The 21,290-nt window shown below is 41.4% G+C and overlaps 1 protein-coding gene across 5 annotated transcripts in view; it reads right to left on the reverse strand.

The window, feature by feature from the left end:
• Window positions 1-21,290, reverse strand: part of SPATA13 (spermatogenesis associated 13) — a 71,542-nt gene that overhangs the window by 16,580 nt on the left and 33,672 nt on the right. For 4 of the 5 annotated variants that reach the window (XM_056516480.1, XM_056481788.1, XM_056481797.1 and 1 more), the window contains exons 3-6: window positions 12,725-13,087; window positions 9,428-9,572; window positions 840-976; window positions 199-378 (exon numbers count right to left, since the gene is read on the reverse strand). In XM_056516480.1, the coding sequence (XP_056372455.1) occupies window positions 199-378; window positions 840-976; window positions 9,428-9,572; window positions 12,725-13,087 (825 nt within the window). Of the gene's footprint in view, window positions 1-198; window positions 379-839; window positions 977-9,427; window positions 9,573-12,724; window positions 13,088-15,058; window positions 15,291-21,290 lie in introns of those variants that run through there. The other variant, XM_056481807.1, reaches the window with a different exon arrangement.

Below are 21,290 nucleotides of genomic sequence, written 5' to 3' on the forward strand. Positions count from 1 at the left end.
AAGACAGATTAAGAGTTGTCAGAGGAGCTAAAGGATCTTAGAGTGTGATTCTTTTTCCCTTGTGAACTCCTCAGGGGTTGCACCACTGATGCTCAGCTATAAACATGCTGAGGATCAGGTATGAAATGTAACGCCATGACAACTGTTGCACTCTGCTAGGAATCCTGCAATGGTGCAAAAGCAAGAAGAGTTACTCACTCTGACAAAGCTAGCTGGAAACCAGGCTTCCTTGTCCTCATTTCTTCCCCACCACCAGTCTTTGTTGGAAGCTTCTAGAACTCTAATGACATCTCCAGCTTTGAAGCCCAGCTCTTGATCATCCATAGTGACATGGTCCCAGAGAGCCTCTGCATAGACGACGGTGCCATCACTTATCAGCTATGATAGGAAGAAAATGAGATTGTGAAGGACAGAAGACAAACTATGAAGTACTTATAAACTACAAAGAGATCAACAATCACTAGATTGCCTACTATCACTCCTGTTACAGGATAAAACTAAAATTTCGGATTTTCAGAAATCTATGCATATACTCTTAAGTAAAAAAAACTAGAATCCTGCTCCAGAGCAATTACATAGGCTAACAGTTACAGTCTGTGATGACTTAAAACCCAGAGGGAAAATTAAAAAGTAAAAGAGTGTACAAAAGAAAGTTTTATGCACAAAAAGGTATTTACCACTGAGCAAATAAACATGCCTCCCAAAGAAACTAGCTACTGCTATTGATTTTTTTATAACAATGAAATCTCAGACTGTGGAAAAACATCCCTCTGCATCCCCTATCCCTGTCCTGCCCTCCCTGTCCCATCATTGCAGCAAGGCAAAGCCCAGGACATTACCTCATTAATTGCTAGCTGTTCCCCTCCGGGCTGCAGGTACCTGGGAGCAGCTTGGCAGAGCTCCTCGTAGCTGTAATCTTCCTCACTGCCATTGTCATCCACTAAGGCTGAAGATTCAGTCCCACCATCTGCAGCAACTAAAAAAAAAGTGCAACAGCTGTTTGCTTCATCATTTTTATGATTCAAAGAAAGACAACAATGCAAGAGGAATTGCTGAGAAATTGCCTTTGTTGTCATGAATAAAACAATAAGAGCAGAAGTGGAGGACAGCAGAGCTCTCAGGAAAACCACCTTTCCGTCATTAAATACGTTTTACTCTTCTTTAGAATTTTCTCATTTAGCAGCTGATAAAACTGAGAAACTGTTGTATGCAAAAAAAAAAACCCAGAACTACAACAATTACTTATTTTTTACCAGAGGAAATGGCAAACGACCTGTATCAGAAGGAAGCCCCTGATGCCACTTCCCAGGTGGCAGATGAAAGAGCAGCCCCCAGCAGTCAGTGGAGACACTGTCACCCCCAGGCTGGGTGTCCTCACACTGCCACATCCCCTGCAGGGACACAAGGACCCAATGGTTCCCTGAGAGCAGTGGGCAGCCCACATGCAGCCCCAGCTCTGTGCTGGCTGCTGCCACCTCTCCCATGCACTGGGGACTAGGCACGGTGGAATGGCCCTACAAAAAAAGCCTGTTTGAATTGTCCCAAAATCACAACAATTTCTTGGTTTGATAATTGCATATTTTCTGACCAAAGAGGCAGCTTTGTATAGAAAGAGAGGTCAGGACTAAAATGGGCTTCATCTTATTACACAGCCACATAAGCCAGGAGAAACCCTGTTACTGTATAAAACTGTAAAACCCATTTGGGGTACACCACTGGGTGACAGATCCTTTTGGTGATCACCTCCGCTCTGGCAGAGGAAGAGGACTGGGGCTGACCTCAGAACAAGTCTGACTGACTGACTGCCACCCCCACTGCTCAGTGCTGGACCTTGTCCAAGTGGGGGTTTGCCTTTGAAAGCCACCTCTAATGTTCAAACCACCCAGGATCAAGAAGCATTCATGACCAATGGCCCCATGCTTGAGAGCACTCTCTGGTTGTTAATTTATTCCTACGGATTTATTCTTATGCCAAGTTCAGGCTGTGACCTAAAGAGTCTGAAGATCATACAACGTCCAAAAAACCAATTAAAAAGTCAAATTCAGAACAGGTTGCTAGCACTGAACTTCTTTGCTAAAGGTTGGTGTGTCCCAGGTAAGTTGCCACATAATCAACAGAGCAGCTCTTACTCCTGCATGCCTGAGAAGGGACATTTAAGCAGAATTATTGAACCTGCCAATTCCAACAAGCAGCAAGGCTGAGCAGCAAGATCCTGACACTGCTTCTTCTCTACTTTGCTTCAGACCTGGTACTGCCTGTCTGCTGAGCTTTGGGCTCTGGATGGGTGAGAGTCGCAAAGAGACGACTTGGCTTTACTCCATGCACCTACTATCACCAGGCACTCTGCTGCCATCTGCTATTTACCTTATAGGGAGAAATACTGCAACCCCCTCCTCAGGGCACACATACCATCACCAGCATCTTTGCACATCTGAGCATTAATTTGCCAGAGAGATCAAAGCAGATCATCACATAGATTCACTAAAAAACTTGGAAGATTTTCCTTTCCATTAAAAATGGAAAAAGATGACACAGTCTTCATACAACAGAATATGGCTGCTTAACCATTCTGTTCTACTCCCTAGCATTTTAAATGTATATTCTCATTAACAGTATAATCTGCCTAAGCAGGAAGCAGGATGCAGAACACCCTATTTTAAAAAAAATCAAGATTTTTTTTTCCTACAAACTCATTAATCTGAGCACTGTTAAACTTTTAAAATACATCTTGAGAAACTTATTGAAAATACTTCACTTAAAAAATCTGCGAATAAATATTTCATTAGATCAATTTTTATCTTATAAAGCAACATCCAAAAGATTAATCTGAGTGATCCTTTATACATTTCCACTGTACTATCCGTACTGCCTGTAGGGTTGTTCCAGACAAAAAATAACTACAATTTTGGGACAGAAAGCTGTTTGTTACTCTGTACCAAATCAACAAGCTTACATTGACTTTGTAGGGTGGAATCAAGTGAAATTTTGAATTCTGCATCTTTTCCTCTATTGTGTACAGACACAAATACCAGAGGGAGGGGTGTGCTTTCCCAGTTGCATTGATGGGATGCAAAAAACTTAAAAGACAGTCTGGGACTGATGCAGATCTCCTAGCAGCTTTTCACAGTACTGCAGGATCCCATGGATGACAGAGAGTAAGTGTCATCAGTCAGGCCCCCTGGCTGCCACAACCCAAAAACACCGCGAAAAAAGCAGAGCGAGCATGTTGTACTCACACGTACCCATCTGAAGGCTCTCCAGACTCCAAAAATGTGCCATTGCCCCCCTGGCTACCATGCTGCCGCCAGACCTCTAACAGGTGACGATGCTCAGTCCTCCAGGGCTGCTGCAGGATGGCAGGAGGCTCTGAGCTGCCCAGGGCTGGGAGGAACAGGCTGTCAGCTGCCTTCAGCTGCCGGTGCCTCCGAGGCCGAGCCCGGCTGGGAAGTGCCAGCGGCGCACTCAGGCGCTCAGCCCAGCTCCCGGCTCTCTGACATCATGGGGTGCCCTTAGGGAGGAAGTTCCAGAAAAGAAACAAAAACCTGGCTGCCTGCAGCCGCCCAGACCGCTCCCGCAGAGCCTGAACATCGAAACACAGCCAGCCAGAGAGTGCATTTGTTTTTCATTAGAGCAGCTAAATGCGATTTCAATCTACATTCAAATGACTGCAATCCAGAGGGAGAGACGATTTGGATGGGAGCTGGGAGTTCCTTGTATTACAACACTGTTCAGAGTATCGGTCTATCTTTGTCTTACTATACCAGTTAAAATTCCAGTAGAAGTAAACAATTAAGGTATTTTTTGCACAGTTTCTCCTGCTTCACAGGCAAACGTTGTATCATTTTTTAGGGCACAAGCAGCACAAGTGTTAAGGCTGCAGCAAACTGCTCCCAGGAAAACAGGGGAGGAGGGAGACATTTTCTCACTAAAATGACAAACTTAATTCAGCTGCTCTATGAAATAGGGAATGAAGCAGGGAAGCACTGAAACCATCCATCCTTCTCTGGGTCTGGCCCAGCCAGAGCACAACATCATTCATTCACCATGGGCCAGCATTCACCATTGCATCTGTGTCCTCCCACAGTGAAACTGGATCAGTCCGTGCACTGGAGGCAAAGGCAGCAGCTACTCCCATCAGGAGAGTGCAAAGCCTTCTGCAACCTATGTCTGTATACAGCACCACACCCACAGTTCAGAAAGCCCCAAAACTTATTGGCTTCTCCTTTACCTGGAAACTGTTGCTCAGCTGAGCCTGTCCTGTAACTGGGGACTGCCTCCTCCAGGGATGTGTTCACAAAACCCTGGAGGCGTTTCTGTCCACAGCAACTTCTCAACACCCACTAACATCACATGGCTTTCCCCAGCACTGCCTCATACAGAGAATGAAAGGCCAAACATCGCCCTGCAATATTAATGCTATCTTCCAGCAAAAATCCTATTTGTGCTGCGCTGCACAGGAGATTGACAGAAATTAACTTCTGAATCTCTCAGACTTCCCTATTATTTCTTGCTGCAAGGACTCTAGTTGGATGACACAGTAAAAACAAGCTACTACATAAGATCTTCAAACACAGCATTTTTCTTGGCATAAACCATTAAAAAAAAACCAAGCTGGCAAACAGAAGTGGCACTGATGACACGGAAGTGCTGATGATCCTGAGACTTGCAAGTGAAAATTTTACGCTTTTAATAGCCAGAGCACAAGCTCTTTGCCATGTCAAACCCCTGCCTATTGGGGAAAAACAGTTCAACTGCCAAAGGAAAACCAGATAAAATCCCATACAGCTCTTTTACAAGACACTTTATAAACAACCTCTGAAAAACCCGAAACTCTTTTGGTCTGATTTTTGCAGAAAAGAACAGACTATGTGCTTTTGCCCAATGACTAACTTAATGCCACTGTGGGATGCTGCTCAGATGGAGAAGGGTCTGCTCTCCCTCTCCAGACAGGCACATCTGGCAAACTGAACTACCACAAAAGCACTCATTTGAGGTGAGGTGGTGGTGGCTTCATTTCCTTGTAGATCAGCCAAGGACAGAGGAGGCACTGGCTGTCCTTTGTAGTGGCAGTCCACAGTGACCTTGTCTAAATGCATGCTGAGCTGGCTTAGCCACTGTGCAGGGCACTCTGAAAAGGCTGTGGTTAGTACTTACCAAAATACTAAAAGCTAGTTTATCCACCTCAAGAGAATTCAGTTCTAGAAACATTCTGGTATCATAAAACCTTCCATCCTGGGGCAGACCACAGGTCACCCCAAACCACTTCTCTGACAGCAGCCACTAGCAAATGCCCAGGGAGGAACATAAAAATAGATGAGGCATGTGATGGCATTTTTCTGATGTACTTTTCTAAATTCCAGTTATCTGCAGATCAGTCAGATCCCCCCTGGGGCAGAAATTATATCTTTGTGTTTAATGAACTGGATTTTTCAAACCATTTTCTGAATTTTTTTAAACTGTTGGGATACGAAATATAATGCATAGCAATTACTTTTATAGTTTAATTTTGCAGACTGTGAAAACTCTCTTTTATTTTGAGCTTGCTCTCTGGTGCTTTCATTTAATGCCCTTTCATTCTTAAATTATTGGAAACAATAATGATTATCTGTTCATTTTTCCTATGTCAAACAAACTTTTATTCTCCTATTGTCCTTTTCTCCATGTTGCAGAGCCCAAGCCACATTAATCATTCCTCCCTCCTTCTGCTTTTCTCTGTAAAAATGCCTTTTGGGATGGAAAGGAACAGGGAGATGGCCCCCACACACACCAGTGGCACAATTAGGCCTTCTGTTCTGTTCTCTATTCAATTCCTACAAACTCCTGCCCTTTTATTTACTGTTTTGACTGTTACTATGCACTGCACTGACTCTGTAAATGTCTGTTAAGATTGCAGTATCTCTTCCTGAATGGCAATATCCAGTTCAAAGTCTATCCTCTTCTGTAAGCACATCAGGCTCTTTTCCTCCTCCACATGCATTACCTTGGCTTTATCAACACCTGATGCCAGTGCAGTGCCTCATGTCTCACTTTTACTACCGTGAATAATTCAGCACACCAGCAAGAATTACCATTTCACTTTATACCTCCCTTCCCACATCATCTGTGCAAGACACTGAACATCTGATTCCACTCATGAGCTCTCTCTTTAAGAAAACCAACCACTCTACTGAGTCATTCCCAAGCTGTGCTCCACACAGGCCAAATTCTAATCCCACAGAAAACATGCAAAAAAAGATCGTTTTTAAGATGCTTAGAAAAATTTCTCTGCAGGCACAAATAGGCAACCTGCTTAATGTAATTGAAAACTTGTAACCCTTCAAGTGCAAGAGTAGCAACATAAGTCTTAATGGCAGTTTCCCTTGTGTTGTCTGTTTCCTACAGATGATGATTCGCTGTCTTGTAACATCTGTTTTTCTAAAAATTTACATCTTCACTTTTATCTGCCATTGTTATAAGAAGAAAGCATGTAATGTATCAGACTTTAGCAAGTAACTAAAATAAAACACCATTGCTTTTCAGTGCTTGGGTTTAGAATTACTTTCTATAATAAAGGGCTTTTGTGCTATCAAATTTCACTGTGCATGAGCAAACAAAAAACTCTCACATGTTCAAAGACAAGGAAGTGCCTTGTGATTAAAGAGAAAAAAGGAAAGAGATCAGAATGTGTGACACTAGTCACTTTAATATTTTCTTCTGGAGCTACTTAACAGATCTTTGCAATTGCTTTCAAACTGTGAAGTCCATGATATCCCCCACTTGCCTTCATTGTTCTGATTTCAGAAACTTTTCCTGCTCCACTATTGTAAAGTCTCATAAAAGTCACATCTAATATAATCAAGGTTGCTTTGGCTTCATCGTCCTTATAAGTGGCAGAAATCTTGGTTTTGTACCTGTCATCCTGATGCTTACATTTAGGAGACCAGTTATTCCAAACTGAAATACATGGAGAGATATCGCTCTCAGGCAGTCGTCTAGGTAACTAATACTATTTCATGTGGTTTCCAAATGTGAATTGGAAAGGATAACTAAAAATAGAAAAAATAATTCCTACTCTGTGGTAATAAAAGAGATTTTTTTTTTTCCCCCACTAACTACATTATGGCAGACCTGTTTTTCTGTGAGTGGTCCTTCTGGAATCAGGGACTGAGACACCACATAATCTCAGCAAGAGTCACAGCTTTCGATGTCTAATTTACCTCAGTGCCTGATCTGGATCATTAAGTGTGCTAAGAAGCATACGGAAGACACTCCAGACACAGGTTTTCAGGTAGTTCCCAATATCTTATTACAATATAAATTAAAAGCAAAATACAAATGGAGTATATATAATTGCCCTGGCTAGAGGGAAGAGGGGGTGGAGCTTTTAGTGCTTTTTATTCCATACCACCCGCATCATCGCTGGGGGTGCAGTTTTGGCAGGAGCAGCCAGGCGCTGGAAACTGAAGTTTGCCATCTTGCTGGATCTCTCCAGGGAGAAGATATTGGGGTCAGCCAAATGGACCCAGCCCCTCTCCACCACTGTCAGCCCCTTTCCCATTCCTTCAGGTTGCAGTTTTAAGACACAGTGCTGAAGGACAGCGATGACAAGTCTGAAACACCACTCCAAGAGAACAAAAAGCAAGAGAGGCAGCAGCACAGAGCCAAGCCCTGTTGAGCTACACAGAGCCCAAGCTCCAGAAGACCCCAGCTGGAGCAGCATGGTGCTGGAAGCTGTGTGGAGCAGAATCAGTGCCACAGGCAGCTGTGCAGAATCAAAGCAGCAAAGCAGAGCAGTCTGAGGCAGCGGTGTGGCACAATGTGATGATTGAGGTTCCAAGGGGTTTGCTTGCCCTACTCCTTCTTCACTGTTTTCCAGCTGGGGTGGGGGAGAACATTAAGTAGTGGAAGCTCTCCTTAACATATTGCCTTTGTGTCCCAAATACCACACAGCCCAGATTCAGAAGAGCAATTGTATTGCCTTTGTGTGGAGACCACAGGAGGCACTGTCTTCAGGAAGTGCTGTGGTTTTTTCCACAGTGGTAAATGCCCTTTTTTGTGGGTAGGACACCTTCTTTTTGCATACTTTTTGCTATTAACACTGCTGTTGTCATTGCGATTTTAGTAAATTGCTATCTTATAATTTGTCTTTATTGTCCCTCCATTACTGGAAGGGGCAGGGGGAAAGGGAGTGGCTTATTTGGAGTTTAGTTCCCTAAACCAGCTGTCTAAACCACCACAATAATGTATGTCAGAATCACTTCCTTCTGAGTTGGAAGAGACCCACTAAGATCAAGTCCAATCCTTAAGTGAATGGCCCATATGGGGATCAAATCCACAGCCTAGGCATTATGAACACCATGCTCCAACCAACTGAGCTCATCTCCGTGGTTAAGTCCCTCTTATTGCCATAGTTAGAAATTCTCAAGTCTGCTTCTTGACGACCACCTCCTGAAAAAAACTGTCATGTTCTATTCAAAATGGGAGAATTCAGTTTTAACATGTTCTTACAGAAACTAATTTGTAGTTAAAAGATTTTTGGCAGAATTTGGACATCTTTGCAGATAAAACTTAGGTAAGAACCATAGAAGCCAAGTACCAACTTGTAAATAATTTAATTTTAATGAACATTGAAAATGCTATTTGTTATGTTTCCTACTTCAGTCATAGGAAGCCTTGAGCCAGAAGGTTCAGGGTGAAGGTTCCCAACACTGCTTTGTTCATTATTAACAGTGAAAGATACAAATTTTGCTTTTATTTTCCAGCTCTTGACAGTGTCTGAAGGAACAAAAATAATGTTAACACAGGTTCTTCTGGTCCCACCAGAAAGAAGAAATGTTCCACTACTACTAGACTAGTTAATAGACTACTGCTATTAACTCCAGATAGCATTGCATGCTAAGAATAAAAAATTACAGCAAAATGACACAGGACATGTCAGCAAGCCTGTTAAAGCACAGTGCTTCCAAAGAGGCAAATTTACCAAGAACCTGTCCCTCATGTAGCAGAGTTCTGGTTGGGCTACACTCACCAGCAAGCCACTTAATTATTTAAGGCTTGCCTAAGTGAAGCTGAATGCACGGCAAACAGAAAATTAAAAATACATATGTGGTGTGGCTAGGGTTCAGGTATGAACTCAAGCATATTAGAACTTACTTCTTTCATAATCTATTGACTTCAGGCAAGTATATGAATAACAGAGTGGAGAATATAGGCATGTAAGTGGTACAGAACAATAAACCATAGCAACGTCAAAGAGAAGATGTGAAAAAAAAGTTTTACATGAGAACAGCAGCTCCTGGTAAGAAATTCACAAAACAAAGCAACTTAGCTGGGTATGACTTTGTCACTGAGCTGGCTTACACCCTTTTGTCCTCCATACCATGTTCTAACTCTTGCTTAGCCTGGGGTGTGGCTTTCTGATGTACAGAGTTGAAAATGCTCATCTTACCATGAGATGTTCTCATCTGCCGCCTGCGTCCCACGCGGTCCAGGCCGATGGGGGTGCTCTGGGAGAAGGTGAGGGGCCGGAACCTGGCTGAGACAGCCTTGTACGGGGGCACCTTGTGGGCTGGAACGGGCGGCCGTGCCACAGGCTACCGAGGAAACAGGAAAATCCAGTATTAGTAAAGCCACCGGCAAGTCCAACTGAGCAAGGCTCAGCTATGCAGTGAGGTTTCTCCAGATAGTCCAGGTAATTACACGGGCAGTAAAATCCCCTGTGTTGAAGTGACATTGCTTAAACACTGCATACCATGTCTGCCAGCATCACAGAACAAGTTTTATTACATTACAGTTCTTTGTTACATTAAAAACTTCTTAGCCTTCTGTTGTGGTCAGACATGCTCTGTAATTTTCATCTTTTTTGAAGACAAACAGAAGGCGGGGGCACTTCTCCTATGAAGACTGGGCTGAAAGAGCTGGGGTTGCTCAGCCTGGAGAAGAGAAGGCTCCAGGGAGATCTCACTATGACCTTTCAGTACCCAAGGGGGCCTACAAGAAAGCTGGAGAGGGACTTTTTACAACAGCATGTAGTGATAGGACAAGGGGGAATTGCTTTCAACTGAAAGGTCAATTTAGATTAATGAAAAGGCCTTCTAGGATGAGGATGGTAAAACACTGGAACAGGTTTTCCACAGAGGTGGTGGATTTCTGCTTTCATCAGTTAAATGTATTGCTTGTCAGTAAAATAAACAAGGCAATAATAACTGTCTAAATGATGCTCTGTTTTGAGTTGCCAGGAGTCTATTAAGAAAGAGGTAATACTAAGTTTATGGCAACTTTATCTCAAAGCTATTTTCTTTGGATAAATCATTCATTTGGTAAATTATGATTGAAAAACCTACCCCTGTTTTATTTGCAAATTCAGTCTGATTTTATGTCGTCCCTGAACAACTCCATATTAGCCAGGCTGAATGATCTTGCATAAACATTCAACATTAAACAGCCAGGCTTCAGCACATGAACTTCAGAGAAACTCATCTTTAGATCTTCTCTGATTGTTCAGTGGTTACTGTTCTTCTATCAAGTAATCTGAAACATCAGGGATGGTTTTTTAATGAACTATCTCTTGACACTCTGTTACAAAACCCATGACAGCATTGTTTGAAAATGTTTTCTCACACCTAAGCTGTCAGACCAAAACAAAACACAGTGAAGAAGGAATTAACTTTGTACTTTTCAAATATTCCCATGGGGTTTCAAAGCTTTAAAGAAAATAAATCACTAGTGTGAAGAGCAGTCTTTGACAGCCCCACATAAAATACTTCTAGCACATATACTTCTAGCTTGGTGAGTCTTTTTTCACATTCCAGCTAAAAGTTTACTTTTTATTATGACTGCCAAAACCTCAATGTGTACAGAATATATAATTCATCCACAACCTCATCTTTAAACCTCATTTCCTAAGTGCCTTATCAGACACCAGGATCCTTCACCAAAAAAAGTCTGATTTGTTGTATCAAATAGGTAATAGAAGTGATGGCAACTATTATATGCAAATAACTGGCTGATTAAGCAAAAAAGGCTATTTTTTTCTGGGCAACTAAAATGTTCTTATACAGCGTCAGTCCAAATCCTTTCCCAGACATGGATGTGCTTTTACTCAGTGGCAGTCCTGGGAAGGCCATAATTTGGTTTAATAATGTGCCCTTGTTAGGAATACTCCATAGTTTTGGTCTTGACCACAGTGATCCAGCAATGTGCTAATGCAACCCCAGCCAAGCTCTCATGGCAGCACTGGAGCATGGAAAGAGTAAACTCAAATAGCTGCCTTGATGCATGTTCCTTCACTATTAAACTGATGCAAACAAGGTTTGAAAAGAGATCAATTTGGTTTTGAACACTGGAGAGTGTTTAATCCCTTACAGAGTACAGCAATTTGCCAGTACTTACTATCCCTGAAATCCATCTGTTATTCTTGAGTAAGATGGCCTAGAATTTGTAACAATAATTTTCCTCTTTTTTTCCCTTCCAAGTTAAGAGATATAAGTAATTTTAAAATACCTTTATTACATAAGATTTGAATCAAAGGCCTTTGCCTGGGTAAAAGGTTCAACGGCTTCAGCTGAAGTTTTGCATCAAGATGCATTTTTTCATCAGGGACTTATAAAGAAAAAATATGCAATACACAATAAAAGTGTTCACGTTACAAAAAGTTTCTCACAGGAAACTGAAAATCTGCCATTGTTTCAGCACTTTTCTATCACTAAACTTCCCAGCGGGAGATGAAGTGGCTTGAGAAAGACTAGCAGGACTCAAATTTTATTAATAACCTATTTTTTTGAGGATGCAAGTACTAATTCTTTTTTCTGTTGCTTTATCAGCTTGACAATTGTTTTAGGCAGAAGTCCACCAGCTTTCCTGGAAAGGAGGAAATATCTGATGAGTGCAGTCTTAAAAAAGCCTGTGAGCCTGAAGTTCTCAACCACATGCAAGATGGGGCCATGACCTTCAACACAGCAGTAAATTCCTCTACACATTGTACATGCTCAGCACCACCTCCAGGAAAGAAGGAGTAATTTTTACCTTCCAGAAGTTTTAAATTTCTCACTCTTTTACTTAAGCCAACAGAGATGGCAAATATAGGTACTGCTCAAGTACACACTGCTTGCTTATAGGTTTCCTGCCTTTGTTTCATCTGATCAATTTAGTAGTACATTGACCAATGTTGCATTCAGATTGTCAGTTTTCTTACATTCTTAATTTCATTAATTTCTCAATTTATTACCAATTTTTTCAAGCAATGTCTTCATTACTTTTAAGTATCTTTGCCATGCCAAAACCAAGATTTTGAACACTACTTTTAATGCCATGGTTTTTGGACAGGCCTGCTTTTGGATAATTCAAAATGATCAATAAATAATGTGTTATCATTATGTTTAATTGTACTACTCTGTTTCTCAGAACCAACACCCTATAAGGAGACTAAACACACATCTGTCTTACACACAAATAAGCCCTTTTAGACCAATATGAGACATAATGAACATGCCAAGAAAGAAATCAGATTAATTTACAATACAGAAAAGATTATCCCAAAGTCAGTATCAGGCTTGTTCCATGCTGTATTTTTAGCAAGAAGGCAAAGTAATTAGTGACCAGGAAAGCAGTATTCTAAGAACACGATGTCAGCTTGACAAAAGGGAAGGAAGAGAAGGAAGGATCCATTCTATTTTCTAGGCTGAAGACAGAGATAAGGAAGTGAAAAGGTCTTTTGCAGTTTGCAGAGCACATCTGTTTATCTTACTTGTGTCAGCAGATTTTCTCTCTCTTCTACTTGATCATCTCCATAGAAATTGACCCCACCTATTACGGAGATGGGTCTCCTTTTCCGCCCTCTGTGGTGGCCTACAGTATTGCTCTGGATCACAGACCCCACAGATGCCAGTCCTGGCTGGTTTTCTCCATCTGTGCAGTCTGCCCTCTGAGACTCCATTGCAACTGAATCTTCTGGTATGGAGAAACTTCGGACTGACATTTGGCCATAGTCTGAGAGAGGTCTAGGCCGGGATCTTCTTCCAGAGCCCCATTTCCTGGGTGTGACCTTTTGAGAGTCTGCCTTTTCTTCATCCTGGGATGTGGACTTCTTCCAGTGGTCATCAGAAACAACCTTTTTAAATGTGAACAAGTCAAATAAGCCACAGAATTTTCTGACAGTTAATCATTTGTGAGTTTGTCACATGGCAGATAAACCTAACACGTCTAAAACAGAAGGAGTTACCATAAATACAACAAATGCAATTGACAATTCAGGAAGAGATAACTTTGCAAAGCAGAGACATCATGATGCTTGTGATGAGTAAGGTAAACAGTGAACAATCAGTACCTCTTTGGCAGACAAGACTAATAACACTAAAAACTCACCTATTACCTCAGCAGTTCCTATCACAAACACCAAATTCATGGAATAGTATCTTGGAAAGATTGGTCTGTGCTCACAGGACTTGTTTCTATGCACAAATTGGCTATTACAGGTAACACCAGTAAAAATAACTGAACTGTGGTTTTGAACTTTTTACCAAGGTTTGTAGCAATAGGACAAGGGCAGCAATTTTAAATTGAAAGAAGGTGGGTTCAGATTACATGTTATAGAAGACATCCTTGACCGTGGGGGTGATGAGGCACCAGAACAGGCTGCCCAGAGAAGCTGTGGATGCCCCAGCCCTGGTATTGTTCAAGGCCAGGTTGGATGGGGCTCTGGGCAACCTGGCCTAGTGAAAGGTGTCCCTGGCCATAGCTGGCAGGTTGGAACTGGATCATCTTTAAGGTCCCTTCCAAACCAACCCATTTCTATGATATTTCTCTGTTTCACCTCTGTTCAGTGATGAAAATGAACAGCAAGGCTGCAGTTTGACTGCTGCAGATCCATGTAACTGTAAGCTGACACCAGACTGGGCAGTCACCCTCCCTCCTACCACTCATTCCCATAATCCCACTTGGTCAGATCTAGAGATTCTGCAGCCAGGAGTGAATTAGGTGAGCCAGCTTGTCCAGTTTGGAAGGGAGCAGCTCACTTCCCATATGCTCTGGGAGGTTAAAGTCATACAGATTATATCAGAGATATATTATAGAACAAACACAGGAAAAAGTGATGGGTTTAGATAGGAAGCTTGGAAAATGAGCACGTTGTTCCTATTTAACAGCACATCTGGCTCACAGAGGTTAATACTTTCAAGTATAACTGCAGAGGTATTACAAGTTTGGAAATAAAATAACCTCAGCTGAAATACTTGGTAGAGGGAACATTTTTAAGAATTTCAATGCATTTGAAGTAATACTGTTGTAATTTTTTCTAGCAAAACCCTTGAAATTTTTCAGAAAAAAAAGATTGCACACAAAAATTTATATTCATTTTCCCCTAAAATTTCTGATTTCTTGGTGTTTCTTGGCTTTTCCCAGCTCCTTTATAAAAATAGAGAAGAAAGACAGAAAGTTGGTAAGTATTCCAAAAAAAGAAAAGCATCATTTTGTCTCTCTCTAACTATATTTTGTTCATCTGCTCCAGACCAGATGAAGGCATTCCAGATATTGCATAACCAAAGCAAACATGCAGCCCAGAAGCAGCCTTTTACCATGATGTCTGTGACAGAAGATCTGTCACCTTTTGTCCACCTGCCATTTTCAGCCATTACAAATCCAATGAATCTTTTTTAAATCACATGATACAGTGGGCAGACATTGCTTTTTGTTTTAGACAGCTTAAGATTAATTCCATGGTATGAAAGCACTTCATTCAGTAAGGAGAGTTACTAAACAGACAATACTTTAACATGACTATTGCAATTATGAAAAAAAAACCAAAACCATCATACATTTCTCTACATTCAATTATTTCACTTACAGCATGAAATTTATCCTAAATAGAGTACTTTAAAATAATTGGTTTCTATGGCATGACACCTGTCACTCAAGCAAGAACTTCAGGTTCTCCACAGATCTATGTTCAGGATCTTTAACAGTGCATTTAATTAAGTAGAGAGTCACTGCCCAGCTGGTGCATTAACACAGCTTCAGCAATGCTGTCCCTTAAGCACAGCCCCTCCAAGTCTAAGCAAAGTCACAGGTTAAATAAGGTTCTTACCTCAGAATCAGACACAGGTAAAGTGTCTCCACATATGCAGTGACTGAGAAAGGAGCTCATGAGAGTCATTTTATGTTTTTGTTTCGCAGAGTCTCGTCCATTAGAGCTACAAACGTGAGCGCACTCTCTGCATAACCAGTCAGGCAAAGTTCATACCATGATCCTGTACTTTTAGACTGAGGGAAGGACACGTCACACGTCATCTCATAATCTGCTGCTTACACCCTTATCTTGAGCAATAACATTTGCAGAGGACTGCTTTCGTTCTGCAGGACTCCACCTACAGTGCGATCCAAATGGCAGCCAGATTAATCTCTGCTGTACAACCAACAATGCTGAAGGATGTGGGGTTTTAGTCTTACATCTATAAACTGCACTGAATAATACTAAAAGGGAAAACACAATCCTGTCACTGCAAAAACCTGACTGATAATCTCACATTCCTCTAAGGAGCCTGCTCAAGCAGGACCTGATCAAGTGACCACTTACAGCAGGAATAAAAATATCCAGTACACAACTCAGGCTCCAGTACTGCAGTCACTTAAGTATAAGTGTAATTCTTGACATCAAGGAAAAAACTCTGAGGAAACCATTGTATTCCACCTGTGACTGGCCTTATACCAGTGCACCACTGCTGACCTCAAATTACCTCTCCTAATGAACCTTTTGTAAGTGAAAGCATGTTGATGCTATACAATTACTACGGGGAACATCTACAGATGTGTAGAGATATATATGGCACTTCATACAGGATGAAAATCAAAATCTCATGCACTGCTTCATGCACTGTAAGTGCTGGTCAAAAGTTTCAAGGCACTTTGAGATTTCTGAGAAGTTAAGGTCTAAGATTAATCCACACTGGATTTTGTGAAATTCACACCTGGTAGTCTAGCAATAGCACAGGATAATCAATACCAGCAATCAAGATTATTAATCTTGCCTTTTAGGCTGTATTCTCAGTTAGGTTTCTTCAGAGACTGCAAATGCAAACAGCTCTGCTTGCTTGTGCTGATGCAAATAAATTCATTTCATCTGGATAACTAAATTCCTACAATGGCAAATTAGTTAAACCGTTGTATTTCAACTACTTTCCTTATTCCTGACAGCAATACAACCATTTAAAATGAACATTTACTTTAATCCAGGTTATATTTGCTATTGTTCCCTTCCAATATGGCACTCTAAGCTGCAGATTTAAATTCTAATTAAAACTTAAATTCTGCATTGGAGCTGTGTGTACATTAACTAGATAATAAAACTGTCATCATAGCCAGGAGAAATCTAGGTGAAATTTCATTGCCTGAAGATAAGCACCCAGAGCCATTTCAAATGTCCAAAGGAATCTAAGATATCTCCACGTGCCATGTATTATGCAAGTGTGACAGGACCGATGGGAGGCCTGGGCCATCCAGAAGCAGCCCCTGGGGACAAAGGGAAGTCTGTCAGGACATCTCCAGCAATGCTGGGTCTTTTATTTTCCAGGAATCAAGTTGAGCCCCTAAACAAGAGCATGAGCCAAGCCTACTGAGGGACCAGCCAGGCAGCACTACAGGCAGGAGCCAGGTGTCAAGCTGGATTGCACGTAGGTTTAGATGGAGATACAACCATGTTCCCCAGTGCTGTGGACAACCCTATTTGGTTCCCACCTCCTGCTCCAGAAATGTGCAGTTTTACCACGAGGTGATTTCCAGCTGTGTGCAGCTGTCTTTGACAGCTACCCTTCACTTCATTTCACAGCTATTTTCAGCTGAGCTCAGCTCCAGGTGCCACGTTCAGGTGTGCTGTTAATGCTGTGTTCCCCAGGACCCCTGACCACACCCAAGAGGCTGCAGTGGGAGCTCTCCCAGGCTGCTCCCAGGTAAACAACCACACTACAGAGCCCGTGCCCAGCCAGACCAAACCCCTCCCGTGCCTGGGCCCAGACTGATTACCCAATCCAGGTACAGCAACTGCAAGGACTTGATCATGATCTCACTCAGCTGGGCTCTGGTCCAACCCTGTTCCTTTTAATGGCACATGACTGCTTATTGGCATTCTCTGTACTCATTAATAACCAAGGTAAGCAACATCAGCATCAAGTGTTTAATCACCGAAATCTTAGCTTAGTCTTTAGAGCCCAATTCTCCAGCTATTACTCAGACCACTGTGTTCCTTTGATATATTCAGCACTCAGAACTGATTTCAGAGGAAGTGCTGCCCAAGAAGCACAAGATCTGATTTGTACAGTGCTGATAAATTGTTGCTTATGTGGATACAACTTTTATCAGTGATATGGCAAAGAAATTGCATGAGATGACTTTTGCTGGTGCAGTTACACCAACCATGAATAACCTTTCATCCTCTATACTGACCCCATTCTCTGCTGCAGAGAAAGCCCAAACTAGAAATCTGACCCAAGAGAACCAGCTGGTTCAGCTTCCTGCTGTTGGGACACTTTTGAGGGCTGAACCATGATAGTAATGGAAAAAAAGCCCTGATTTTTTTATTTTTTTTTTAATTATTTTGCCAATGTGTTTAGCCAATAAACTCCCTAATTAAATCCCCACTTTTATAAAGGTCTTGATGACTGTGTACATTGCTGAGGCTCCCTGACCACTAATCTGCATTTCAACCCCACTGTTACCTTCTTGGATATTTAAAATTTTATCTTTATGTTCCAAACACAGCAATGTTTCGTAACATGCACATACAGACAAGGACAAAGGTATAAGGGGACACTTCTCTCCTGAAAGGTTTTCACTGCCTGGTAATCTACTAGGAAATCACAAGTAGCTGCCGCTTGGACAAAGACCTCCCAGGCTTCCACTTCTCCAGGGAGAAGAGCATCCTGACTCCATTTCTGCTTTTTTGCCTTTTTTTTTTTTTTTTTTTTTTTTTTTTTTTTTTTTTGTGGGGGGAGGGAGTTGTTTGTTTTCCTTAGCTACAGTAAGTTGCAATACTTCTTGTTCTGTTATCTCTGTATATTGGAGCTGCCTGGCTGAAATGTAATTTCAGCTAACTGTTGCTGCCTCCTAACCCAGAGAAAACAGACAGTCAAAATCTAATAATGTCTTTACAAAAATGCATATTAATTTCCAAATGCAATTGATTAAAAGGTGTGATAAATTAAACAGATGATGATTCTTATTGAGAATCAGTTATGAGGAAAAATGAGGAAAACCTGAGTAGGCTGAGGAGTTTCAGTACACAGTTACAACATATTCTCAGTGAAAAGTTTTGATGGGCAATCAGTTGTGTTCTTCTGTAAATGATAAGGCTTGAAGCTATCACAATACTTGTGCTAGGCCATGTGGGTAACTTTATATTTTGATCAAGAATATACATTTCTGCATATATTTTGGGGTCTATATAAAAATGTAAGAAATTCTTACACTAGCAATGATAGCTATATAACATATTGTAATTGGTGACTATTAAACAGCTATTATTTATGTATCAGATAGTAACTGCCAAATCTTAGGAACTCAGCAGTAATATTAGAATTGGCTTTTCAGTTTATACAAGCCACCAAACATAAAAAGGGCCAAGGGTTTGTGACCTAGTAGCTATAAATTATTTTACCACCTTGACCTAACAGAGTAAAAGTCTGGACATGTCTCCTCCCAGGTACATGATAAAAGGTAACCACTGCACTTTTTCTTGTTGATGAATAGCAGTTGGGAGAACATAAGTTGAAGTTCATTTATCATCAGTACTAAATGAGGTCAAAAGCTTGTTTTATGTTTCATGGACACGATCAACACTTTTTTTTTTTTTTTGTTTGCAAACTGTTGTGACAGATACAGAGATTATGAAACTCTGGATAAATAAAGCATCCAAGAGAAAATTTATTTATTGCTTTCTTTCTAGATTTTCTAAAAAGATTCTGATGTGTTAAGAGAGCTCAGTGATCTATTGATCCAACAGTGATTATTTCAAACAGTGACACCACAGCAATAGCTGCCATGGAAATGACTGCTTTTACTGTAGAAGAAAGAACACTTTCATCAACTGAATCTTAAATCACAAACAGACCACAATTATTAAACCAGTCCAATTCAAGAAAATTTCCATCTATTCCTTTCTAATTAAATGAAAATTGCACTATATTCTTTTTTTTCTACATCCCTCTGCCTCCTCTGCCACTAACACCATTTTTTTAACTAGCCTTTGAGAAGACCCCACTTAAATTCATTGACAATCTATCCCTAGAACACCAAGGGCAATTCAACCAGTGGTCTGCAAGACAGCAAAATACAATCAATGAAATAACTGCAAAAAAAACCTGCTTAAATTATACCAATATACACAAGCAAAGCAGAATCAACCAAAGTAACACAACCATGACCAACACTTAACATAGGTTTTAGCTGCCTGGAGGATAACCTGCCTTTTCTTTACCCCTTCCTCCTCCCTCAAAAAAAACTGTCTGGTGCCACAGTTTAAAAATTTGCCAAGCACTGCTTCTGAGGGGCACTCCCTTAAGAAATACCACTGAACTAGAATGCTATAATGAACTACACTGAGCTAAATACAAGAAATACTATGCATTTTAGTAAAGAAAAATTATATTACCGTGTCCTGTGACATAGCAAAAGCAGCCCCATTAGCAATATAAACTGCTGTGGTAAAACACTCACTTAAGAAGTTATAGAAATTGGGAAAAAACATTTATCTAATTCTCCTCTTGGGATCTGTGGACACCAAAGCAATTGTGGTGTTCTAACTAACAAATACACTTATAAAACCACATTAAGAGATTAGGCTGTATAGATACAAAGAAAATTCAGCCACCTATTTTCTAAGGCCTTTTAATGCAGGTTTGCTTCATTTAACCTGATCCTTGAAAGCCTGCTTATCGCAATCAACGATAGAGCATAAAGCTTTCCCTCTCAGCAATATGCCTCACCAAGATTAGAGAGTTCACCTTGGTAATATCCATGTTGCACAGATAAGGAACAGATACAAAGCAGTTAAGTCATGCAGAAGCATAGGGCAGGACTGGAAATGACAAGCAGATCTCGTGATTCTCAAATCTCTTCCTCAGCCTCAACGATTTCCTTCGTCCTCTCCTCTAATTCATTTCCAAAACCAAACCAGCTAACATATTTTCCTATGGCAGAGGGGAGGAGTTTGCAGGGAAATGTATTTCCTTTGCAGAAATAATCTTATCACTCATATAAGAACACAAATGTGCTAAAACTAGAAACCTGTTTCCTCTAGTTTTCTGGTGACTTCATACTTGGGGATGGCTGGATGATGCTCCTATACTGTCCCTTCTTTCCTTCAGTATCTGAACTGGAATAGCAAGCATGTCGTATATAGTAAGGGGGTATTCATATTCTCTGCTTCTTTTAGATGTATAGATATTTATATATCCTAAGTAAATCCCTATTTTCTGAATTGACACAGAATACCCCAAAACAAGTAACAGGTTTAAAAAAAAAAAATCCATTTTTTTGGCAAAATGAAAAACTTTTTTCTTCTTTCAGGCTATCATTGCAATACCCACTGGCAAATCCCAAAAGCCAGATGATAACCACAGGTTGGAAGTGGAACTTTATGCTAACAAAGCAAAACATAAAAAGCCATAAGCCTCTGCCTCTCTTCAGAGTCTCTCCAAAATGAGGTCCTCTGGTTCCTCACTCTCTCCACCCTTCCAGAGCAAAGCCTCATTGCCCCTGCCCAAGCCCTGCCCCCAGCAAGTCCCAGCAGCAGTCACAAACCCCAGCCTGCAAGGGGTGGAGCTGCCTTGGCAACTCTACCTCTGCCAACTCTCACTTCCTAGGGCATGGGCTGGGGGCAAGGCTGCTGCCCCCAGCACTTGGCTGCTCTCCCAGCCTGCCACAGCATCCTGGCACCACAAGCAACACAGCAGCCTCCAGGTGCCAGAAAGGGAAAATGCGGGTGGCTCACGGGAAACTCTGCAGCTGCCTCTGCTCACTTTGGATATGTCAACCACCCAGCACTGAGATGGATTATCAGTGCCAACAGCTCAACACTGCATTTGATGTAAGAAACCAAACCAATGGCCAGAGGTGCTGTTCCACTTTCTGGGGTACTATTTATTACTCCAGATCCCAGGGTGAGCAACACCTGGGTATTACTGAGGTGCCACAGGACAGCTACAGCAGAATCAAATATGAGATGCTCTGGAAAGGCAGAGGTGCACAAATGCAATAAAGAAAGGGTGCAGCTTAACCCATGCTAGCTGCAATGAAGTCCATCTGAGCTCTCCCTGTCACCATCCAAA

Source organism: Oenanthe melanoleuca, chromosome 1, assembly GCF_029582105.1.
Source record: "Oenanthe melanoleuca isolate GR-GAL-2019-014 chromosome 1, OMel1.0, whole genome shotgun sequence".
In the NCBI taxonomy this organism is placed as follows: domain Eukaryota; kingdom Metazoa; phylum Chordata; class Aves; order Passeriformes; family Muscicapidae; genus Oenanthe; species Oenanthe melanoleuca.